The sequence below is a fragment of the Pempheris klunzingeri genome, chromosome 3 (genome assembly GCF_042242105.1).
Source record: "Pempheris klunzingeri isolate RE-2024b chromosome 3, fPemKlu1.hap1, whole genome shotgun sequence".
In the NCBI taxonomy this organism is placed as follows: Eukaryota; Metazoa; Chordata; class Actinopteri; order Acropomatiformes; family Pempheridae; genus Pempheris; species Pempheris klunzingeri.
In genome coordinates this window covers 29,179,665-29,206,654 of record NC_092014.1, presented here as the reverse complement: position 1 = coordinate 29,206,654, position 26,990 = coordinate 29,179,665, and the positions used below count along the sequence as shown (strand labels likewise).

The 26,990-nt window shown below is 45.9% G+C and overlaps 1 protein-coding gene across 1 annotated transcript in view; it reads right to left on the bottom strand.

Moving 5' to 3' along the window:
* LOC139225662 (teneurin-3) overlaps window positions 1–26,990 on the bottom strand; it is a 161,392-nt gene that overhangs the window by 84,217 nt on the left and 50,185 nt on the right. The window contains exons 3-5 of the mRNA XM_070856476.1: window positions 21,149–21,416; window positions 10,746–10,919; window positions 3,986–4,050 (exon numbers count right to left, since the gene is read on the bottom strand). Of these exons, the coding sequence (XP_070712577.1) occupies window positions 3,986–4,050; window positions 10,746–10,919; window positions 21,149–21,416 (507 nt within the window). The remainder of the gene's footprint in view (window positions 1–3,985; window positions 4,051–10,745; window positions 10,920–21,148; window positions 21,417–26,990) is intronic.

Below are 26,990 nucleotides of genomic sequence, written 5' to 3'. Positions count from 1 at the left end.
TTAGTGTGCACTCACTCAAATGGCATCTGTCAGGACCAGAAGAGCTGTCCTGTGTTCACATGCTGACAGCAATAACTTTAGAACTAAGACACTGGAACTGAATGTAATTTGGATTTTGAAGTACTGTCCAATATAAAGGTGGTGGTGACGGGGTTAAGTACTCCATCAGCCACCACGAGTGAAAACAGGGCAGAGCCTTCAGAAACTTAAGTCTTAATATTTCCGCTGTTTTCACAGAATTTGCATTATTCATTAACCTGATGTAATTAATTCATACCATTCCGCCCCTTCGCTCGATGAAACAGGTTTATCTTTGTGTACGAGACAGAACACAGGCGTTGGGCTGTGAAGCTCTAAAGACTGATAATTTAATAATCTGCCACACACAGGTGGATTCCTCAAGCGTGGCAGCCGACTTGAAACATCCAAATAATCGCGAGGCCATATTTCTGTGCCCCGGTGACACGAGGTGATGTGGGAGGCGACAGCGACACAGCTAGAGAAGAAGAGTCTCCTTCCTGAAGAGTAAAGCTAGTGACCACAGGGGAGCCGCACAGGCTGTCACACTCTGTGCAAATTTGACTTTGTTGAACTCGAAACACTCACTTACCAAGATTGACTAATTCTTGAGAAACAAAGAAGCACGTCTACAACACATGGATTTCAGTTAATTGATATATGAATATTCATCGGAGCCACGACAACATTCAACCCAAATCTGCGTCTTAACATTTCTGACATGTCGAGCAGCAGGCGTCCCTGTGAGAGAGCGCTGCTTTGCATTTCCAACACAGTGTCCTTGTTATTTTCCAAACTACTGACAAGGCAGATTCATAGCAGATTAAAATCAATGTCCGATAATTGTTACACATCATTCTGCTGTGGCTCCCGCAGAGATATTAGACCTCGGCCTGCAGCAAATGCTGCGAATGCACGAGTAGAGGCTAATTCTTGGAATAATGGAAGTTAAGCAGAGTATTCTCATTTTGTAACTCGCACTATTTAGACTCACACCAAAAAAAATAAATAAATAAAGACTTGAATGAGTTTTACAGAATCCTTAAAAACGAGCACAGTGCAGTCGGAGTCACAGAGGGACACTCGTGTTAATGGCTTTACTAAGTGGGGGTGCAACAGGTCTCGTGGGCGCTCAGCGTTTGTTTGATGCAGGGCCTTGTTTCATGGCGCACACTGAGGCTTAATTAGTTATTGTAATCTTGTGTTTTTGTGAACACTTCCTGAATGTCCTGGGTGGTTTTATGCATCTTTACTACGAGAAATAAATTTCAAATCAACCTTAAAGTTAAGATAAATGAGTGAATCCTGGATCTTAAAAATGGGCTTTTAGCGAGGGATCTATCAGCACGCACGGCGAGTTGGGGGGGGGACTGAGCGCCAGCAAAGCCGAAACCTTGCTGGATGTTTGAAGAATGACTTGCAGACACGCGCCTCACCGTGTAAATATGCCCCGAATTTTACATGTTGACTTTGTAGAAAAGGACTTAGAGTCCATAAAAGACAAGCCAACAGTCAGACCAGAGAGGACTTGGTCGCATTTCTGTCACACTGTGAAAGGCTAAAGTCCACTCAGGGTTTTAAATATTCATGTGAGAAAGGCTGTATGTCCCGGTCTGCCTTCCTCGTACAACACTGTGACAGCTTTCAGCTGGAGTGTGCTGTATATATTGATCTATTTCTTTGATTTCATGTACCTGTGTAGCTAACTAACGATGCACAAGAACACACCCCACCCCCACCCCCACCCCCACCCCACTCTGGGCAGTCAGTGTGCTGCAGTCTGTGCTCAGGAACTGTCCAGATCGCTGCATCACAGTGTCACTGACAGAATCAAGCTCCTGCCAATAAGAACGTGTCTCTGAACACCTCCGTGCATGTGTTTCTCAGTGTGTGTGTGTGTGTGTGTGTGTGTGTGTGTGTGTGTGTGTGTGTGTGTGTGTGTGAACATGTACCTGTATGCTCCTGTGCATCGTTAGTGTATGAATAACTGTGTGTGCTCATCCATGTGTGTGTGTGTGATGAGTATATGTGTATGTGAATCATAAATTCCCCTGAAACTCTAAGAGATGCTTCGAATGAAAAAAAAAAAAAAAAAGATCTTTCTAACAATGCTGCATGAGGGAGCCCACACACACACACACACACACACACACACACACACACACACACACACACACACACCACAACATATTTATACACACACACACACACACACACACACACACACACACACACACACACACACACACACACACACCACAACATATTTATACACACACACACACACACACACACACACACACCACAACATATTTATACACACACACACACACACACACACACGGACTAGCCTGAGGCGAGCGGGTCCAAGGACCATGTGAGCTCCAGTCATAATTGCTTCTGTTCATTGTGGGAATCGATGACCTTTAGAAAAAATACCTCCGTCTGACTCTTTAGCTCTCTCCTTCCTTCCTCTCTCTTCCTCTCCGGGCCTTTTAAAAAAAGAAATCGCTCTCACACAGTCTAACAAGGAGCAATCTGCTCCGACAGGTTTAAAGTAATGAAGGGGGGGAAGAAAAGCACTGAAGTGTTTTTATGAGTGATTTTAAAGGCTAATACTAATTTGTTTTGGGGGGGGTTCGGACCAAGGCCTGCACTCACAAATATGCTGGACTTATTCTTCAGCTTCAAATTGAAATTTTCATGACAAAAGTGAAAACAGTGAAGCAGAGAGCGTTCAGACACCATGTGTTCTTGTCGGAGCAGGAAAGCCTCTGAAAGAGTGTTTAAACCACGGGACCCTCCCCATGGGACAGCCTCCGCTATTTTTATGCCAATGCCAGGGCCTGTTGGTAGCCAGACGCCTCCGGTGAGTCCAGCCGGGCTGAAGAGGTTAATGATGTGAGTTGGCCACACTTAAAATGAGTTTAGCGACACAACAACCGAATCAAAAATGGATTCAAACTGGATGAAGTCAATTGGGAAATTTGACGTGACCGTCAAGCCCCTCCCGCTTCCCGTAGTATCACGTAGCTTCATTTGTCAGAGAGAGAGAGATACATGCGTGCCGTGTTAGCGGGATGTTTTAAGTTCCACTTTTATGGGGATGAGAAACTATGAGAGAGAAATGCCAAGTATGCTACAGAATCTCTGTGCTTTTTTTGTGTTAGAATAACACATTTCACCACTATTTAGTCTGGTTTATGTAAAGTGAAATAAACCTGACAATGAACTCTTTGAGTTATTACTCTGAGAACATTCCTGCCTTTCATCAGCACCCCTGAAGAAAAGTCCTGCCGTGCACAAAGAATTCCTTCAATCTGACTGAATTATGAACACGTTTGGCTGGCGTCACTGTTAAGCAGATTTCTTCTGGTAAAGAGCAGGAGTAAGGGTTGAGATTTTACTGTTGTTACATAAAAAAAAATAAATGTAGAAAGTGAAGATTTCATGATTTCGATGGAGGGACGCTGAAACTCTGATGCCACATCTTGCAAACATTAATCTTAGCTTACTGTAATATTAAAACCTTGTTACCAAAGTGGATTCCAGCTGCAAGCAAATCCTGGAAAACGGTGGCGAGGGAGGGAGAGAGGGGGGGAGGGAGGGAGGGAGGGAGGAAAAAGGCCCGGAGAAAGGAAAACCCTGACAGTGTGGTTATCTGATGGGCTCATACCAGAGTGAAAACTAAGCAAGGCAGCAGTGAGAGGAGCAGAACGGCTGATACACAGAAGGAAGCTGGACGAGATTGGAAGAGAGATGAGGTGGATTAACTATGGACAAATGAGGGGAAGTAGAAATAAAAGTCTCATTTGTCATCCTGTTCCTGGGCCAAGCTAACCCCCAGACTGAGCATTCACAATGCTGATTTTTGAAAATGTGTGTGTGTGTGTGTGTGTGAGAGAGACACCGAGACAAACAGAAAATATGTGTGTGTGTGTGTGTGTGTGTGTGTGTGTGGTCTTACCTATGCAGTAGCAGAGCAGGACAGAGAGCAGTACAGACAGTCCCACAGCGCTGAGGGCTGTACACCTGAGAAAAAAAAACACAACAGAGAGATTGTTGTTGCTGCTGTCACCTTCCTCACGTTTGGGTTTCTCTCCAATAACCTTCACAATGAAGAAAAAAAACAAAAAAAACATCCTCTAGATTCACAGTTGTTTTCTCTGTTCAGCATTTACACTTCCGTTTGTGCATCATACATCCCCGTAAATGTCCCCGTCGTGGGACTAATAGAGGAATATGTTATCAGTTTGTGATGTACGGTCAACAACACGCTCTACTCGCTAATGACTAGGCGTCTTCATAAATGTGTCCTGCACAAAATGAAGCAAATGTTTTCGTGAAAATGTCAAATCTACTACAATTTTAGAGCACAAACATCTGAGTAGGAGCTATGGTTGGCTGGAAGTGTCTCTGGTTGCAGGAGTCGCTGTGAAAACAGGTTTCAGGACAGAAGAAAACAGCCAGCACCAACATTATCAGCCATGAAACTACGGAGCAAGCTTTTGTCTAAAAAAAAATACAGTGAACGGTTGACACAAACAATTACAACAGTCAACTATCATCTTGCTCTGAAGTTTGAAGCGTCCCTGTTGTCACACACAGCAGACGTCTCTGGATTGTCTTGTCAGCGCGCTGGACAAGTCTCACAGCTAATTAGACAGCAGCTGGCTGCTCCTTCTCTGGCTGCAGCTACTGCCAAGACTCAGCCGACTGCTGAATGTAAATCAAACCTTCAAAACCTCCGGTCTTTGACATCACATGGCCATGTGACCTGTGCACCTGTCCACAGAGTCTCACAGGTCTGATGTGGCCAGGAAGTCTCTACAACAGTGTCTCCATCTACAGCAGGTCACCATGTAGCTACAACAGTGTCTCCATCTACAGCAGGTCACCATGTAGCTACAACAGTGTCTCCATCTACAGCAGGTCACCACATAGCTACAACAGTGTCTCCATCTACAGCAGGTCACCACGGAGCTACAACAGTGTCTCCATCTACAGCAGGTCACCATGTAGCTACAACAGTGTCTCCATCTACAGCAGGTCACCACGGAGCTACAACAGTGTCTCCATCTACAGCAGGTCACCACATAGCTACAACAGTGTCTCCATCTACAGCAGGTCACCATGTAGCTACAACAGTGTCTCCATCTACAGCAGGTCACCATGTAGCTACAACAGTGTCTCCATCTACAGCAGGTCACCATGTAGCTACAACAGTGTCTCCATCTACAGCAGGTCACCATAAAGCTACAACAGTGTCTCCATCTACAGCAGGTCACCATGTAGCTACAACAGTGTCTCCATCTACAGCAGGTCACCATGTAGCTACAACAGTGTCTCCATCTACAGCAGGTCACCATGTAGCTACAACAGTGTCTCCATCTACAGCAGGTCACCATAAAGCTACAACAGTGTCTCCATCTACAGCAGGTCACCACGGAGCTACAACAGTGTCTCCATCTACAGCAGGTCACCACGTAGCTACAACAGTGTCTCCATCTACAGCAGGTCACCATGTAGCTACAACAGTGTCTCCAACTACAGCAGGTCACCACGTAGCTACAACAGTGTCTCCAACTACAGCGGGTCACCACGGAGCTACAACAGTGTCTCCATCTACAGCAGGTCACCACGGAGCTACAACAGTGTCTCCATCTACAGCGGGTCACCATGTAGCTACAACAGTGTCTCCATCTACAGCGGGTCACCACGTAGCTACAACAGTGTCTCCAACTACAGCGGGTCACCACGTAGCTACAACAGTGTCTCCAACTACAGCGGGTCACCACGGAGCTACAACAGTGTCTCCATCTACAGCAGGTCACCACGGAGCTACAACAGTGTCTCCATCTACAGCAGGTCACCATGTAGCTACAACAGTGTCTCCATCTACAGCGGGTCACCATGTAGCTACAACAGTGTCTCCATCTACAGCGGGTCACCATGTAGCTACAACAGCGTCTCCATCTACAGCGGGTCACCATGTAGCTACAACAGTGTCTCCATCTACAGCGGGTCACCATGTAGCTACAACAGCGTCTCCATCTACAGCGGGTCACCACGGAGCTACAACAGTGTCTCCATCTACAGTGGGTCACCACGGAGCTACAACAGTGTCTCCATCTACAGCAGGTCACCATGTAGCTACAACAGTGTCTCCATCTACAGCAGGTCACCACGGAGCTACAACAGTGTCTCCATCTACAGCAGGTCACCACGTAGCTACAACAGTGTCTCCATCTACAGCAGGTCACCATGTAGCTACAACAGTGTCTCCATCTACAGCAGGTCACCACGTAGCTACAACAGTGTCTCCATCTACAGCAGGTCACCATGTAGCTACAACAGTGTCTCCATCTACAGCGGGTCACCATGTAGCTACAACAGCGTCTCCATCTACAGCGGGTCACCATGTAGCTACAACAGTGTCTCCATCTACAGTGGGTCACCACGGAGCTACAACAGCGTCTCCATCTACAGTGGGTCACCACGTAGCTACAACAGTGTCTCCATCTACAGTGGGTCACCACGGAGCTACAACAGTGTCTCCATCTACAGCGGGTCACCACGTAGCTACAACAGTGTCTCCATCTACAGCAGGTCACCACGTAGCTACAACAGTGTCTCCATCTACAGCGGGTCACCATGTAGCTACAACAGTGTCTCCATCTACAGCAGGTCACCACGTAGCTACAACAGTGTCTCCATCTACAGCGGGTCACCATGTAGCTACAACAGTGTCTCCATCTACAGCAGGTCACCATGTAGCTACAACAGTGTCTCCATCTACAGCAGGTCACCATGTAGCTACAACAGTGTCTCCATCTACAGCAGGTCACCATGTAGCTACAACAGTGTCTCCATCTACAGCGGGTCACCACGTAGCTACAACAGTGTCTCCATCTACAGCAGGTCACCATGTAGCTACAACAGTGTCTCCATCTACAGCAGGTCACCATGTAGCTACAACAGTGTCTCCATCTACAGCAGGTCACCATGTAGCTACAACAGTGTCTCCATCTACAGCAGGTCACCATGTAGCTACAACAGTGTCTCCATCTACAGCAGGTCACCATGTAGCTACAACAGTGTCTCCATCTACAGCAGGTCACCACGTATACGTCAGTCAGGTAACTATGATGAATAAGCTAGCATGGGGACGTGGTGCTGCTGCTGATGAATCAGACATCTGTCATTACCCTGTTATCTGTTTCCCCTCTCTGACGGGATAAATTAATTAATCAGCATTGGACACGAAATCATTGTACAGAATACAGCAGGGTTCTGAAATTAAAATGAATTATGCTTTATTGTAAAAATGTGTTCTGCATAAATAGATTTGCTGTGGATTTGGAGCTGAAAGACATCCAAGGTTTCTGTGGGATTGACTGAGGAAAGTGTTTGCATTAATTACATGCAGAGTGGGTTTTACACCAATCTTGTGTCTATGCATGAATTCATGCTTATTTTTGGCAAACATCTATTACATCATTTTCTAGATGTGCTTAGGAAATATGTGGGCCGTCCACATCCCAACACTTCATCCTCTGCTGCTCCTTCACTGGCTGCTGCTGCAGCAGCACAGTCTAGTCAGGTTGGTTTGTTTACTGTCAAACTGAGTTGAGTTACTATTAATGCAACTCACATGTGCATTCCTTCTGGTACTTATTACCAACAATATGCGTATTTCTGAGCAGCATACACAAAGCAGATATGACTGTGTGCTTGCATGTGTGTCTCAGAGACGTCCACCTCTACGCCAGTACAGCGAGGGTCTCTGATAAGGTGACATGGTAAGGTCAGCAGAGGTCCCTTTGAGTTAAAAGAGCATTTTACTTTTCCTAAAAGAGAGGACGGAAAAGGTTGCCACCACCACATCTTTTGTCACTTTGCTGCAAGCTCTTCTCCGAGGAAAATGGCAAACTGAATAGGACACTCTACTACTTTAGTGAAAAATGCACAAGGACAGCCCAGAACCTGGCGCACGCAGCATCGTGGAAGGAGGTGGATCCTCACCGTCAAAGGGAGTGAACAGCTGACAGATCAGAGACGACACCTAGAGAGGCTGAGCGAGGCGGCTTAGGTTGTCTTCCATCTGTATCGGGTGGCATTTCTGATTATTTTAATTGTTCACGTGCAGTATTTGTACTACAAGTGCCCGACTGACTTCAGCATGTTATTGCTCGATTTGATTTTGCGATGCTTTGAGTGCTGGTTATTTTTAAGGATGCTTTAGGTCAGGGGTGTCCACACTTTTTTCACTGAGGGCCACATACAGAAAAACATACAAAGGGCTGGGCCACTCACTAGAAGTGAGCTATACTGCTAACTTTAATCCACTAGAGGTGATGTATATCGCCTCACCTCTAGTGGATTAAAGTTGGCAAAATCAATCAAATGTAGGTAAATTCAGCTTGATAACTGAATATGATGCAAGAAAAAAAAACAGCCTTTCCAGTTCTGGTCTTTGCTTTGTAGGCTCTTGTTCAGTGTGTTCAGGTGATCAGTGAGATCCACTAAAAACTCGTCCCATTTAACTCCCATCATGCCAACTGCTCTTTAGCCTGCTAACATCAAGCAGCTCCTCCGTAATGCAGAAGTGATCTTCATTAGTAATTAGCTGTGCTCTCATCGCACACCATGTCTGAAACTTTCTACACTCACCTGCTCTCTTACGTTTCCTTAATTCTGCCATTTTGGGTCACCTGTAGCACATTTCTTCTTCTATTACTCATTTTATAGAGAAGCTGCCTCGTTCAAGACAGTTACTCCCCCTAGTGGTGAGACTAAGAAGTACAACACAGTCCAACGCAAGTTCCACGTGTGGGCCGTGTTACAATACCGGGCCGTAGTTTGGACACCCCTGCTTTAGGTTACCGTCCAAAAGAGTATTTTGTGTAGGTTATTTAAGAAATATAAAGATGGTTAAACAAATGCTTTACGTAGTGAGGGATCATGGGTGTTCTAAAGCAGGCTGTGTTAGCGGCTACAGTACTTTATTGTGTTTACGTGGGAAGGGAGGGGATACAGGTGATGATGTATTCCAGTTAGGTAAGAGTCTTTAGTGAGCAGTGCACATGGGGGTTAATGTGTGTGTGTGTGTGTGTGTGTGTGTGTGTGTGTGTGTGTGTGTGTGTGGGGGGGTGTACAGTATATCAATCTGAATCAGATTTTGGCCTGGGGCTCCAAAACTCCAGGGCGGGCTCTGACCTTTTGCCCCAGTGTTAGCTTCACCCACCAGCGAGCTAAAGAGATGGAGAAGTGCCTGAATGTGAATCACGCCGGCCCTCTGCTGGACTTGGGCCGGCCAGAAGCTGTACTTCACAACTGTTGAGTACTGACCACTAGAAGCTGTAAAAATAGATGAGGGGAGGGCTATGGAGACTCAGGGTGCAGGGGAAACTAAGATTTGATATGTCCTGCCCACATTAGAACAGGAGGAGTCACCATGAGCGGCCCTCTGAAGGCTGCTAACACCACCGGTGGCTGGTATTGCTACCAGCTGAGATTTATTTGCAACGATGCACATTTTTCAAAACCTGCTGCTCAGTTTAAATAAGTGCTGTGCTTTTGGCAGGAAGACATTGTCTCAAAACAGCATTTAGACCCTAAATAGTAAATCTCCACTCTCAAGGATGTTTGATTCACTAGCTGAAATAATGCTTTCCTGTGTGAATATATACTTTCACAGCTCTGGCAGTGGGAGGTTTTCTTTTCAGTAAATTACAGGAAAGAAATGTGTGAAAGTTTGAAAACCTCTGTATTGAGACTAGGGCACCATTAAATCTATGTTCTGCAATAACAAGTCATGCGGTGCACTTTAAGATGGCTTCTGGCTCATTGAAATTGAAGGAAGAGACACGGAGGAGGAGGAGGGATGTGAGGAGGGTGTGGGACAGATAAGAGGAACGAGTAAAGAATAGGAGCAAGGATGAAAAGTAAAAGGAGAGAAAGGAAAGCCACAGACAGGAAGGACACACTTAAAAAGAACGATACTGTATCTAAATGTCATCTGTGAAGGAGGAAATGTAAATGCTGCACAGAGAACGCGGAGTGTGTGCGCAGGCGCTGAGTCTCTCATTTTGCTCTGATTGCATTTCGCGAAGGCTGTAAAAGCATCAGTAAATATCAGCTTCACATTAAATCCCTCCATCACCCAGGGATATCACTTCAACCCTGCGTGATTGCGTCCCATCTCTGTGTTCTCCGTGAGAGAAGGGTTCTTCACAGAGACAGGGTGCTATTCAAACCGCAGCGCCCTCTGAGAGACGCTCATCCGCTGACGAGCTGCATGCATGCAAGCTGATCAAGAACCTTTTTTATCAGCGGCAGACCAATGAAGAGCCTCCTCGTTACATGTGTAAGCATGGCGTTTTTACTTCATTAAACCTGTGAAGCATATAGCCTGGTAGCCAGAATGGCCTGGCTAGAAAAAAGGAAAAAATCATCATCCTGTGCACTCTTGTCCGAGTCCAGGCACTAAGGCACCGAGTGCTGATCCTTCCCCTGAAAACAGCAGTTTACCTGCAGCTCAGCTCTCTTGGTAAGAGCCTTCATTAGCAGGCCAGCTGTTCTCACTTGTCAGAAACTCTAATGTGCACCCAAATGAAGTGCACAGAGGAAACGGCCAGCGCCACTTCAACTGAAGCTCATTCTGATGGTTCTGGTGTGAATCCCCTTTGTATTTGACTGGTTCCTCCCAGCTCGTCCCAGCTTACCTCCATGAGCAGTACTTGGAGGATTTCTTGAACTTGAAGGCGGAGCGGGACAGGGTGTTCCTCGGCAGCGGCCTGGTGGGAGGGGAGTACACTGAGCCTGTTGCCATAGTGTAGCCAGGGGTGGCCGTGGAGAAGAGGGGGGTAGTACCTGTACCAGTCTTAAAGAGGAAGTGCCTGCAGGGTGACAGAAACAAGACACGGGGAGAGAAATTAGAAATTAGTTGTGCTGCATTAGTTTGTTTCCACAGACAGGCAGTTCACAGCAGGACACACACTGTTGCCCCCTGCTGGCAGCACTGGGAACTGTGGGAATCTTGATTAGTGCCCTAACTGGTGATGGCAGCCAGTAAGTGAGGCACACTCCATATTCACATCCACCAAACTCACCGATGTAGACACCGATAGCGGCATTTTCTCTCTCTCTCTGTTTTTTTTAGCAACCTGACGTGTGAAACTCTCTGACAGCTCACGTTGGTTGATCTCACCAGGTACTTTGTTGGTTACATTTCATCACAGCCAATAGAACCATTGAGCAGAACAACAGAAATAAACCCGAGCTGTGATTCATCGAAATCTTCATTGAAATGTTCTCTTCGTGACGTCTCAGCATCTCAGACCGAAAAACAAATGTGGACCCCCCCCACCCTCTGCGGCAATCCTTCACTAACAACTAATCAGTAAACGCATTCAGGGGCATCAGGTCAGCAGATCAGTTTTACTGCCATAATGCCACACAACTGTTCACCAGTATGAGTCACAGCTTGTATGTGCCTGAACAGAGAGGTGACAAAGCTTTTCTATGCTCATTAAACTGATGAATGAGGCCTGTGACATGCGTGTTTTCCTTCCATTCTGCATCTCTTAACTTAAGCGCAACCGCCCGCTGCCGCCAGTCCTGAACTAATTCATTATCCGTCATTCAGACACAATTAGTTCTTGTTAACAATATTTGTCAGGAGCGTCTGAAATGATACAGATTAGAATTAGCATGATTTCCTTTACCACATATTAGAGGGGAGGCGTCCAGTGACTCTATCGCTGAGGGAAACACCAATAAAAATACATGGGAGATTATTTGAAACGTTGTGGTCTGCTAGAAGTTATTAAGGAGATTAGATTACACTTCCATGGGTGTCCACACGAGAGCCGAACAGGTCTATTTTACGCCTGAAAAGGTCTGTGGAGCTTCCTGGAGGAAAATCTCCACGAGAAAACCACGGGCACATACATGTACGGCTGCAATAATTACCAAGGTCACAATGTCTAATTAATGACAGAACCCCGGCTAACGAGCATCTGTAATTACAATCAGACTGCTCTCTAACAAGGCTGTGTGATTAACAATTAGAACCGATTATAACGAGGGCCCTTCAATTAATACCTGCCTTTAGGCAAGGTGTGAAGAGGGAGACAGACAAAAGAGAGAGCGGGAGTTAAAGGGATACAAGCAGAGGAAGAGGTGAGCAAGCGAGAAGCATCACACTGTTTCCCCGTAAAGGCACAAATGCATTTTAACGCACGCAGTCAGAAACATGAGATGCTCTCAGTCACATGACCAAACAACCACCCAGACCAGGCAGCGAGAGCAGACGCTATCTCATGATTCAAGATGACGTTCTCTTCAGAAGCACCGGTCTTTATGTGAGGTTCTACCTCTCGCACAGACGAGCGACGGCAGCACCAGATCGTCACTTTAAACCAGAGCAGACATGTTGGCGATCTGCACACAGAAGACAGAGATGAATAACTGCAGCATTAGTGAATGTGAGATCTAGACTGAGATACACTGTGGATTGTTTCGGCTTTGCTGACTAATAGAAAACAGCTCTCTTAGTCTGCCGATGTGTCAAACTGACATGAGCCTTTGGGAGATTATTTCATAAAACGCTGAAACAAGTATCTCCTTAATGTGATGAACACCCCTTAAAGTTCAGAGGAAGCCCATTAGTTTTCCCTTTAGGGGGAGCACTGTTGTGAACACTCAGTCGTGCTCCTCATGGTGCTCAGCACTGCTGTTTCCCGTCTGCTAGTTAATGCCATTTACCTGACGGCCCTGGTGTGTGTGTGTGTGTGTGTGTGTGTGTGTGTGTGTGTGTGTGTGTGTGTGTGTGTGTGTGTGTGTGGGGGGGGGGGGGGGGGGGGGACTACTCTGCACACCTGGTGCACAGGTCATGCAACCGTGTCCCTTGATGGAGGAATCTGATTCCTCTGTCTGCACACGAGCTCTCGGGATGACGATGACGAGGGGCTTTGTCGGAGCAACCTGAAGGTTTGTTGGAATGAAAAACTACAACCAAACAGGTACATTTGTTTGGAGTGTGTGCGCTTGCTTGAGTGCATGCCTTCATTCAGAGTGAGAGAGGCCAGGCATGGCCACTAGAGTACACACACACACACACACACACACACACACACACACACACACACACACACACACACACACACACACTCACACACACACACACACACACACACACACACACACACACACACACACACACAATACATTATGATGACAATGGTGGTCTCTAAAATCCTTTCCCACCTGCTTTCCCTTTATTTTTCTATTTGTGTCACCACTTCCTGCCTTTCATCACCAACATTCATTTCATATGAATTACTTAACCTAGACACCAACAAACCAGGACAAGATATCTGAAAACACAGCTGCTGATGTAATTCAAAACAGCCTTAGAGAGTGACCCCCAAACACCGGGGATCATGGGAAGATTGACATGATGGTGACACCTGATAGTCTGCAACTGGTCACGCTTGGAAAGCAGAGCACGATGTCGATGGACTGATGGACGTCTCCAGCTGTTACTAGTTCACGCAGCACTCGTTCACTGCATCTTTTAGGTGTGTTTTGAATGAAGCCAGTAAATAAGCAGCTCTGATCAATATTGTCAGACCTGGACATCGTCCTCACTGAAACATACAGTCCTATGAGCTGGACTGCTGCACAGGACTGAGGCTTTTCCAAAACACACACACACACACAGAGTGGGGCTGCAGACAGAGCACAATAACTAGTCTGTATGTGTTTTATGAGCGTCTAAGTGCAAGTCAATTACAGCAGACAGACACAGTGAGGATAATCGAGTGTAAAATGACTGTAACCACAGTGTGCTTAGCAGAGAGTAGCATGTTGTCAACCAGAACTAATCTGCTAGTCCACTAATAATAACAGCCCCTCAAACTCACTATTCTACAAGCTGTATTTACATTACATTAAGACCATTTAACAATAGGAGCCACACAAGGAGGCTGCGCCTGTGTGTGTGTGTGTGTGTGTGTGTTTTAACAAAAGCACAGACAGGTTACAGATCCTCAGGAAGAAAAGGACTGGAACTAATGTGTGTATATAGTGCGGCTGACATGTCGAGCACTGTGACAGTAGCAAATTAACAACAGCACGAATACCCCACGGTGGCTACAGTAGGAGGGATAAAAGGTTCATTTTAATTCACATTTCACCATTGAACTGCTCTTTGTCTCCACGCCTGAGATCACACACACACACACACACACACACACACACACACAAACCTATAAAATGTCCTGCTAAGACAACAGTGAGTTTACAGTTCATCTAACTGGATTGTTGAACTACTGATCACAGGACTTATTTGTTCCTCGTAGTGGAGTAATGGATGTGTGAAAAAAAAATGAAATGCATTGGGACTCATTTTTATCTAATCCCTTTTATTTAAAGCACTTAGAATACGCAGCTACCATCTGCAGCTAAAATCTATTTTGGACAGTTCTTCTAGAAATTCCACAGTGAATCACAGTGAATATCAATCTGCCGTTTTTCTGCCGTTAGATTTCTCTGAAGGTCTGAAAGGTGTCGGCAGAAACTCCAGGTTCCTGCTGTACAAGGTTGGTGCGGTGAAGCCGGCGCGGCTCAGCACTGGTGACTGTTGGTGCTGTCAGAGCTCTGTGTTCAGTGGTTACTGACAAAACTGACGCTGAGGAGGAGAAAATGTGAGCTGCTAGACCGATCCGAAAACAGATCATTTGAAATGAATGTGAAGTAACCTTATGTGTGAAGGACACGATGCAAGGCGAGAAACACCAGGCCAAAGCAACAGGCAAGGAATCATCCTTTTAGAGCTGACAAGTGGCTGTGGAGGCTACATCTGTGGTGTGCTTGTGTTAGTACTGATAGTTTTAATCAAGACATCAGAGCAAGGGTCACACAGGCTGACTGTTTTCAGTCCAGCACCCAAATGTCTGTCTGTGTCTGTGTGTGTGTGTGTGTGTGAGATTGACATCAACGCCTGTTCAGTGCAGTGAGCAGTTGTGTCGGTGCCCCATGACACAACAGGTGGACGCACATAAATCTGACTGAGTGTCTGTGATTGTCGGAGGATACGTCTTTGAGTGTGTGCGCATGTGTGTGTGTGTGTGTGTGGAGGGATTACCACCTCTAAATGAGGACATTCACACTCTCCTGTCACATTTTCTCCTCCTTTAATGTGCTCGGTACCCAATAAATACCCAGAGCGCACCTCTTTACTTTCTGTCTCTGCCTACAGTTTTATGTTCTGTCACTCAGCCGCGGCCACAAACACAATTTCTGCATAAAACGGAGGTGAAATTGATTAAAATTTGTGTTTCACATCTCTGTCCTCTATCACCGTAAATCACATTCTAATCACATTAAAGATCCAGGCGGTGCTGGTGCTCAGTCTGTGTCCTGGAGGAATGCTCTATGTTTTGGTTCATTTACTGTCTTTAGAGAAACAACAAGACATTGTGAATGTATTTTACTTTAAATATATCTGTACAGTGTTTTCTCCATTCTCACTACAAAGCCCCCCCCCCCCCTCCAGATGACTTCAGCATGTTGTTAAAGGGTTTGTGTGAAGTGGAGCACAGTTGGCTATATTAGTATCCGTGTGATGGAAACAGACCGGAAGAAAGAAATGATATGATGTCCTTCCATCTCTGACAAAATATTTCATGGAACACTGTACTGTCAGACACATAAAACATAAAACCTCTCAGTGGACAGAGGACAGATACAGCCGAGCAGGAGCACATGTGTCATTATGGAAACGCCGTGGTACGTCTGAGCAAAGCAGCAACTGTTCCATGAAACCGCTGTGAGCAGAGAGCTTGCAGCACCTGTCCTGCCCGTGGGTAGTCACAGCGGGGGGCACTCAGCCACCTCACGGGGGCCTCCACTGTTCACCATGGCGATCAAATTCACCACAGGGTGAGCTACCATAACGTCTGGGCTGAACCTGTCCACTGTAATCTGAGGGCTACACTGGCAAATATACATCAGTGATGAAGCAAAAGAAGAAAGAGGAAAAGGAATGTACGCTATGACTCAGGGTGGTGTCGCATAAAGTCACACTATGGAACCATTAACACACTGCTAAGGGGCACACCGTCACCTCACACACCGTTAGCAGTACACCCACCATCAGGACACACACCAGACGAGCCGCGTCTGGGCACGAACAAACTAAGAGACAACAGGAGAGAGCAGGGCGGTACAGGTAGGACGGACAGGTAGGACAAAAAAATGTGTAAAACAAAGAGCAAAGAGAGAGGGAAGACAGGAGGAACCGGAAAAAAGGGCAGAAGACAAAGGAGACAGAGACCTGATCTATGTGTGAAAATGGTAAATCTATCTGGCATTCAATCTGCAAAAGCTTCTGTGTTACAGCTGTGTGTGTGTGTGCGTGTCTGGGTGTGTGTGTGTCTGGGTGTGTGTGTGTCTGGGTGTGTGTGTGTGTGTGTGAAAGAGAGTCAGACAGAACAGTATATAGGGTAAAGGTATGTGGCAGTTGGTGTTTTGTCTGTGAAGATTAACTATAGAGTCTATATGATACCATGACTGTTTCCCACACTCACTCACACACACACACACACACACACACACACACACACACTCACACACACACACACACACACACACACACACACACACACACACGGCTGTAACACAGAAGTACTGATCCGTCCAGTGTGCTGTGTGGGTTCTGTCTGGGACCATCTCTGTGTGAGTCTTAAACTCTGACTTACTGCTGTTGCTCATGCACCTTAAAATATTGAGATGGTGGGTAGATAAAGCTTCGAAACTGTCTGGTAGAAACAGGGTTTTTTTTTCCCGTAGAAAGTGAAATACTCAAATAAAAACATCGCTCACAGAGGAGTCGAGTGTGAAACTGATGAATCCTGGTATGTGCTCTCCTCAAAGAGTCGGCGGTTTGAACTTGAACGATTGACACAGGTTTGAACTTGTGTTTTAGGCCAAACTACTGATGAAACTGACTCTGAGGACGCACGGCACGGGAATAAAAAGTGGATGATATTGAAAACACAGTGGAACTGACCCATCACTGGTCAGTGAGCAGCAACACCAGCGCTTGTGTGTGTGTGTGTGTGTGTGTGTGTGTCTGCTACCGGACTGCAGGCCTGTCACCTTGAAAAAGACGAATCAACCCAGACACGAACTTCACACTTGCAGAAATGCTTGTGCTACCAAAGGGGTCTGACAGTCCCTGTGGTCTGCAGTAGATCAGATCTTTGCTCAGTTCTCCACACTCTGTGCTCTCCACCAACATGGCCACCGGGGGCCGAGCCCTGAAAGCTTCCACTGACCGGCTCATTCTATGATCGGTTAATATTGCAATATAAATATATGATGAGTGCTACGTGAAGGACAGGACATTCAAGCTGGAAACTAGCATTACATCCAGCACTTATGTTCTATGTATCTGTAAGTACATTTAAGTGTACTTCAGTCAGTATGATTATGTATTAACCACTTTTGGCCTGAAAGTCAGACTTTGTTTTGTTCAAATTTACATCTTCAAACACATGAGGACGGTAGACAGAATACCCCCCCCCCCCCCCCCCCCCACACACACACACAGTCCCACTCTAGGACGGTGAGCAGTCCATTGTACTGTACTGTTGGTGATCATCCAAGTGAAATAACAAAGTACATTGCTGGTCTGCACCATCCACAACAACACATGTAACCGTTTTCTGACTGGACATTGCTGTGGTTAAGGTTTGGCTAGGTTTAGGCACAGAAACCACTTTTGGGTTCAGGTTTGGGAACTGTCGTGGTCTTGGTTCATGAGAGAGCAGCAGTAAAGAATAAGAGCACTATTCTTCAACCTGAGCCCTGTTTTTATATATTTTGAGTTCAAAATGACTTCGACCACATCCACCTGCAGCTGAGAACGGGCTGCAAACAAACTATGTATAATGAGCCTCCGGCACCACAGCACCAGATCACAGTACGTCCACTAACAGTGCTTGTTTCTGTCACTCAGACAGATCCAGTTTTCCTTTCCATTGTCTCCTGGTTCTTGGTGATTCTTAAATTCTTAAATTAAAGGAGTTTAGTCTGGACCTGTCATGAAAACTGAATTGGCACTATATAAAATAAAGATTGATTGATTAATTGATTGACTTATGTGTAAGATCCTACCAGAAATAGCTGTGATGGCCCACGGTTCATAGCCACCAGACTCCATTGACAAAAACAATCATTTAAGAGAACTGCTGGTCTAGAGCTGTCTTGATCAGCTACTTTATTTGAGTTATTGTGTGACTTTGGTGTTTTAACGGGTTAGTTAAAGGTTAGTTGACAGGATATTGTCACTTTGCTGAAATCACTAACGCAAAGAGAGAAGCTGACTGACGTGTGGAGGACGGACCAGCCAAGCAGTACAGTACATTTAGCTTTGAAGATGTTGGATTCCTCTGTCTTGCTGACTGCAGCGTCCAGCACAGGATGGATGCGTTTGATTCGCCATGCAGGCAGCGCCTCCAGGTCACACAGCATTTATTTTTCAGCTCCGCCCCACAAGCTGTTTTTTCTCTGCCCATCTCCTGGAGGACTTGTGAGTGGTTTCATCTCCAAGTCTGTCTGAATGTGTGTGCGAGAGGCGAGGGGGAGACATACTATTTCGTACACACACACCCTCATACATACCACCCTCCTCACATATGGTCTGTCATTCCGGTGGGGGTGGGCTCAGTCTTGAAAGATGATGCTCTGAACTCTTGTGTGCATTAGCTTTTCATATGAATATAACTCTGAGCCAGGGACATGGTTTGGCTGTCCCAAAGGCCCAAACATTCTCCAGCACACACATGCAGCCAAAATGCTGGGGGCTGCTTAGATCCTAGAGACCGGCATTTCCCCCTCTATCAATCTATCAGCGCTCCCTTTTTCTCTCAGGGAATGAGACAAAAGAGAGTGAGACAGAGAAAGAAGAAAGAAGGAAAGAAAGAGTTGGCTACAAATTGTCTGGTGAATAAAAGGTCAAGGTTAAAGTTACCCTCGTAAAGAGTGTGTGTGTGTGTGTGTGTGTGTGTGTGTGTGTGTGTGTGTAAAGAGGCCTTTAAACAGTTGCCAGCGCAATGTTACTGCTGGAGAGAACAGCGATTTCCAAAATATCAGAGCGGCATTTGTGGTGAACAAAGACAGACAGAGAGCTACAAATGGCTCTGTGACTACACATTCACTGCTCAGATTATCCAATAAAACCTGACCTGAAAAGAAAAAGGCACCAACCTGCGGATGCACACTTGTGCGGGTGAAACAAGCTAAAAGGTAAAAAGGCTTCTCCACCAAAGACGCTGATTGAGTAAATGTTTTGGATTCAGAGCCTGCCTAAAGAAATCACAAAGTGAGCAACACATCGATTAAGCCTTCACAGGATGGTTGGAGGTCCTTTGTTCATTCTGCAGGTTGTATTTGGATGTGATTTGCAGGGGGACAGATTAAAGTAAGATGGCCTCAAATAAACACCATTATGGCCACTAATAACCACATCCCTCCATCTTGTGTCCGTCTGACACAAGCCAGGCATGCCGGGACATCTGGAGGTCCACCAGTCGCTTGTATCCAACGACGTATAACAGCTTTCTTTCTCCTTTACAGAGAGCAGCAGAGCTTCTGTTTAGTCCTCGAGCTAAAGCTACAAGTACAGCATTCTTCTGGATAAGTGTCAGTATGATTTAACAATCATGAACTTCTTTTGCTCGACCGCCCCGTCAGACTGTACGGCTCCCCCCTTACCTCTCGGTTTCCTTCATGAACTTTCTCTTCAAAATTCTTTTCAACTTTCCCTTAAGACGGGCCTCTTGTTGTCTATCGGTCTCATGTCGCTAACTACGGTCTGGCTACCTCCAACACATGATGTACGCCACCTTTCGTGGAGCAGCTGCTCCACAGAGGGTATCGGTTTACCGGCTACACCTGCAGCGCACATCGGCGCAGGCCGCAGGCCAAACCAGACGGTGAGCGCCGGTTTAGGGACTGTGTTTTTGGACCCGGCACAGCGCTGTCATCCTTTTATCATTATCCTGTCACTCAGTCTGCTGATTCAATCTCAAACAGGTGTTTGTCGAGGGGGGCAAAGTATGTCTTCTCTGTACATTTGGGAAGAAATCCACCGCAGTGGCGATCACCGTTAATGGCGGATGACCTGTGTGGGAACCAGGGTGGGATGTCACTCCCCATGATGCTCATAATACATCACAGAGTAGCTGCCGAGCACAGTGACACACACACGAGCTGACACATGAAATGAGACTCAGCGTTGGAATACAAAGCTGCACGGCAATGACCTCAGATTGGTACTTGAATCAGACGTATTATTACGTCTGATCTGCAGTTATTACTCTATTGTAATGGACCAGATCAGAAAAGTAGTCTAAACCAATCTGAACTTTCTCATCACATTTTCTAAATTCTAAGTAGTTTCATACAACAAAATGACATTTGTCTGAATGGAAAAGAGCAGGAAAGGTCTTATTGATGATCTCATCCCATCATTAAAACTTAACTGCATTCGCTCAACAGTGTGATGATCACAGAGGAGAAGCCCACGCGAACGAGTCAGGATATTATTTATCTTATTCTTATTGTTGCTTTTACTTCCTACTTGCTCATGTTATTCTTACTTAAATCGCCTTGTCTGCTTCTTTTGTTTTATAAAGCACTTTGTAATGTTAAGAAAGTGCGTCATAGATAAACTTTACTAGTTATCACTAATATTATTCATTTGATGTATTCTTTGGGACTTTTAAATGATGTATTCAGCTTTTTTGACTGCTTGTGGATGTTTCTGAAAGATACTGAACCCTGCAGTAACACGTCTCCGGTCTCCGGTTTGGCTGAAAGGATCCGTCACACTTGTTTGTGAGTTGATATGAAATGAACTGGTCTAATCTCCTTCACGATGTGGCACATGGCGCTGGAGGACTGCTGTATTGGTAGAAACGTAGAATCCAGTCGTTAGATTAAAGGGAAAGCCTCACTAAGTGTCAGTCACTAGCAGCATCACATGGAGTAACGCTGACACTGGGGCTCCTCAGAGTTAGATGAACACTAAGACAGACAGGTGAAGTCACTTTACCTTGTTTCCAGAGGCACATTGCTACCCAGCACCCAGCTGTCTTGCAGCGGGACGCTCTCGGGGGGCGTGGTCTGCAGCTCGGCTGGTGATTGGCCGGCCACAGGGGCCGGGCTTCCAGTGGGAGGGGTTAGCTGCCGCGTTGAATTCAGGGATTGGCCAGCGTGGTGCGTGGAGCCCAGGGACTGGTTAAGAGCTGTTATGGAGGGCTGCTGGCGGTGAGGGGGAGGTACCGGAGGCAGGGTGGAGCCGTGGTGATTGGATGGTTGCTCTGTCAACAACAGAAGAGAAGAGGTTGGAGCGATGCTTGTCTTTGTACTGCCTTCATTACACTTTAAACACTGTTCACTTGCCAGGGGGAGGGCGGGCCTTGTCCTAAAGGCCCTGGGGAAACGTCCGTCTCCTCTATACTACGTGACAACTCATTTCATGAAAACACATCTGCATAGTTAACAGGGGAAATTCATCATATTCCCCTTCAGATCACATTCAATCATCCAGTCAAACAGCGTTTCATCTGCAGGAAAACACAATTGCCAGCACTTCAGCTGTGGACAGAGAGAGAGAAGTCTGACTATCACAGACTTTTACTCTTCATCAAAGTAAATATGAATTCCTGTGATGAGATAATTGGCAGAAATCTGACAACGGCGCAAGTAGCCGTTCATCCTGTTGAGGCGACGGCCCGTGTGAATAAATAGATGAGCCCCGAGGCTACAGATCGACAGACTGAAGGAGGAAGATCAGTGGCAGAACTCATTTTAAAGGAAGTGGCAATGAAGCACAATGGTACGTTAAAAAATCTGATATTCACATACATGCAGTGTACTTTACATGGAAATGTCAGATTGTGTGTGTGTGTGTGTGTGTGTGTGTGTGTGTGTGTGTGTGTGTGTGTGTGTGTGTGTGTCCTTGAGGCCATTTGTGGCCCTACATGTGACCTTAATCTATAAATACATAACTGTGTATTCACACACTTTGGCTGTTTTTTTTTAAAGAATCCCAGTTAAGTTTGAATTAACAGTAGAAAAGCTCTCAGACGCCATCATCATGTCCTTTCATTTCCTTACTCCAGTCAGATGTTCAGTGTATTTTGTTGTTACTGTCGCTGCTGGATAAGATTTCGATGTAACGTGTAATGTGGTGATGAAGAAACTCAGTGAAAATCACATAATTGGTCTATCTGCTGGCTAACACGTCTCAAACCTTCTACATCTGACGCCAGGTTCAGATGTTTTGCTCATCTTAAACAGCATCAGAGCCAAATGTAAAAAGAAAAGCTTGCGGTCAGAAGTAGCCAAATTCAGCATCCAGCGACTGCTTGGATGTTCCATTATGTAAATGTGACTGCGGTGTATGGGCCGGTCAGAGCTGCTGAGAACTGTAACCCAACGCTGCACTCAGATCAGCCAGGCGGAATACTGATCAGCGATTGGCCCTCCCAAAACCCAGCTTGGCTTTTGTAAAAATATTTGCTCAAAGTTGACCTGGCTTCAACTCCTCCCTGCTGGTTTTTCCCACTGCTTTTTGGCTCCTTTTCTTTCCTCGGGGTGCTCTGAAGGAAATGAATGGCAATGCTGGTATTTGATTTGCATAAAGAGCATCACGTCTCCATTTCCCAGCCCTGCTGTTATTCATTCTCCGCCGCCCTCACTGGAGAAAACAGACAGCAAAGACAGAAAAGAAGGGATGTGTGCAGGAGTGGTGGGGTGGGAGAGGGGCTTCTGGGCTCTTTGGTTACTCCTCTCTCTCTCTCTCTCGCTCTCTCTCTCTCTCTCTCACACGCTTTTTTCTCTCCCCCACTCTTTCTCTCCACCTCTCCTCTTCGGCAAACCTTCAAGGCTAAATGCCGAATGCCACACACACACACACAGACACACACACACAGACACACACACACTCACACACACACAAAGTCAGGATTTCTGGATGAGTGTTCAGGCATCATTAACAAGTCTACATCTGTGTGCCATCACTGTAAATGCAAATCTAAACACCTTTTATTCATTGGGATGCTGAAAAACAACGCACACACACACACACACACACACACACACACACACACACACACACACTCAGTACTGTTTAAAATTCTCAATGAAGGGGATACAAGGAAATGCATCACTGTACCTGGCAGACACAAAGCTGTGTTAGTGCTGCAGAAAACAATCATTTGTGTGTGTGTGTGTGTGTATTTGTTCTCGATAAGCATGTGTGTGTGTGTGGAAGTGATTCCATACTGTGTAAGCAACATTCACACAAACATGCCCCGTATGGTCCAACTCACTGAGCGACAGTCCAAATGTATGGGGCGTACTGAGTCTATATGTGAGCAGACATTTAAGTAAGATCTCAGTTTCAACTTGTGATTTTTCACTTTTTCATCTTCGTGCTCAGATAACAGAAGAATCTGTGAAAAAGAGGAAGAAGAGATGTCTGTATAAATTCAGACAGATATCTGCAGAGGACTGACCTCTGGATGCCTCCATGGAAGGCAGCAGTGCTAACCACCACCGCACCGCTGTGCTGCCGGTGGAAATGGAAAATAATATTCATACCTATATTTTCAGTGCTGTACAAACACCTGATCCTAAGAGTTGTTGACTTTTCATTAGAATGAGCACGCCCACTCGGGAGGCAGGAAGTGGAGCCTATTCCATACCACTGGCGAAGCTTGTAATGAGTCATGTTTAGTTATTAAAGTATCTTTGACAGAGCTGCTGAGTGCAGCGTTTACTGAGGAATAAGAGCCAAACTGATAAGCGTGATGGTTCCTCGGGCCCACGGTGATTGGCTGGTTGGGGAGCAGTCTGTGAGCGGTACTCGTGTGAGGAAAGGAAACCTGATTAAAGCCAGTGACTAACTGAGATGGTGGCTGTGTGTTGATGTGAAGAGTCACAGCCTGCAGGGACAGCTACTGTGCCCCACCAAATGACACCCAACATGGACACGATGCCTCTCAAACAGCAGCCTCAGGCAGCTTTCCACAGAAATACAGGAGTCATCAGTTCAGCGTGGACACGGACAGTGACGGGTATTATCCAGCCTGCCAGCCAGGATCACCTGTGTGTTCATGCTAGGACACTTTTTCTGGATGGTAGACAAGCCTTGGTCTTTTGATGCTGCTGCTTCATGAATTACTCTCACTTCAAAAACCTAGAAGAGTTAAAAATAGGGCTGACAAAGCAGTTATTTATAGGATCTTTTTCCTAAATCATTCAGGGAAGAGCCACTTTTAGCCCTTGGATGTGTTGTAAAATGGCCCCCCAGGTGGTACATAAATCATTCATCATTTGCCAAAACATTTACATGGTCTTTAAAGAACCTTGTCTGGTTTGTATCCAAGATGTTCCTGTCGTGCCAGGGCAGCCACGGCTTCCACAGTCATCACTCAGGCAAAATGGAACACGGCTGCCAGTTTACTTACAATACGAGCAGGAAGAGTCATTACTGAGACCACAGTCGTTGTCTGTCAGTGTTTCTAAACCGGCCGTGCTGTCAAGCCAATAAAGCAGCCGTGGACAATTAAAATGGAACATCATGGACGCTGACAGCTTCGTCTTTACCGGTCAGATATGAAGGTTTCGTGACTGCACACAAGACGACCTGTGGCTCTTTGCTTCCAACAACACCGTCATTAAAATACTGCACCCCCTCCCTTTGCATAACTACTACTCAGGTCTGCGAGGAAACTCAAAATCAGTTCCACATATTGGAAAACTAATTTAAGACAGGACAACGTATTAGCTGAGTTTAAATCAATTTCCCCATGTTGTAAATTAAACACCAGGGAGGAAACAGTCTGTGGCTAAATCCTCCCTGAGCAACTGAGAACATAAGGCACACAATTGTCTGTTACACCCAAGTCCCAGTTCCTGCTACACAATAAACTATCAGGTCACACACACACACACACACACACACACACACACACACACACTAATCCTCCCTTTGCTTCAATACACATTGGATTATCAGTTCAGGAGCGTGTGTGTCAGCAGAAAAAATATCCAGATCCAGAATAAAAGATGCGAGCCAGACAGATGAGCAGTGAAGGGTGTGGGGGGGTGGGGGGGGGTGGCAACAAACCCTGAGAGGGACAGATAAAGGTATGCAAATCAGTGAGGAGACCAAAGAGATCGGTGGAGTGAAGAGAGATGAAATCATTGGCTGAGGAAGGCCACAGACGTTTCTTCTTTCATATGTATGAGAGGTATCATTCCTCTACACAGTGTACTGTAAAATACTGATGGGCTACAGCACACACAGTCAGCATTACCCATGGGCCACCTGTGCAGACGGCCCACCGCTGTGTGGAGGGAGCCTCCACTACTGGGCTCCATCCCAAATAATTAATGATGAGCCACAGTGAGGACGCTGTCAGGGTCTGCTCCTGTTTCCCCTCTGATTATCTGTCACAGGGAGGGAGACACAGACACAGACACAGACACACAGACACAGACACAGACACAGACACAGACACAGACACAGACACAGAGACACAGACACAGACACAGACACAGACACAGACACAGACACACACACACACACACACACACACAGACACAGACACAGACACAGACACAGACACACAGACACAGAGACACAGACACAGACACAGACACAGACACAGACACAGACACAGACACAGACACAGACACAGACACAGACACAGACACAGACACAGGGACACAGGGACACAGGGACACAGACACAGACACACAGACACACAGACACACAGACACACAGACACAGACACACAGACACAGACACAGACACACAGACACAGACACAGACACAGACACACAGACACATTGAGCATATTTAGTGGCTGTTCCTTTACTTCCCACCTTTGTTACTGTTCCCACCTGCTCCTGTTGAATCTCACCTGTCCTCACTTCCCTCGTCAGTCCGTCACTACCTGAACCCGCCCAGATCCAGTGTCCCCTCCCAGGGAGCCTCGGTTCATTGTTCGCTTCTGTTGCCGCGAGTCCTTCCTGAGTTTTTGTTACCAGGGTCTGAGAGCTGGATCCACAGTTGTACCTGTCTCTGCCTGCCTCAGTATTTTCATATTAAAATCGATGAAGATCATCCTCTGCCTCTGACTGCCCCTGAGTTCTGACTGCCGACCTTTACAAACACAAGCTTAATTGATCAATCCACATCTAATGAAATGGAGCGTTTCAGGAAGCAGTGGAATGATTCCTGTTATTAGTTCCTGGGGCTGATGCAGCCTGTTGAGGATCATTTGTTATTTGTTTTCTTATATCATCTCGGGAATACAGTGTGCCCTACTGGATAGGATGTCCATGCCTCTAAAATTAAATTTGAATCCTTTCTTCACATGTATTTGTCATATGGGCAATAAAGAATTATTTTTTTTTTTCCTTTTACATCAATAACAGAACTCGGCTTTATCTTAAAATCTAAACTTTATAAACTTTCTTTGGCATGTTTCTCTTCTAAACACACACACACACACAGGCCTGGCACTTCCTCCAAGATTCATTTTGAACAAATTCCATTACCACCATTTCTTTGATCAAATGAGCTTTTCAAATGAATTCCAGCTCCTTCGGTTTAAAGCGAAATCCATTTTATTATGGAAATTATTTCTAAAAAGATAATTTACAGCAAAATATGTGTGTGATGTACAGTGTGTGGAGTAAAATGCTGCGGAGAATGGTTTTTGATTTGTATGCTTTGTTTTATGTGTGTGTGTGTGTGTGTGTGTGTGTGTGTGTGAAGCCTCCTCTGTGGGTGTACGCAAAGAGAGAAATTAAGACCAGCAAAGCTTAAAGTGTAGAGAAAATAAGTAATGAAGTGAATGAAGAAAATGGGCAGA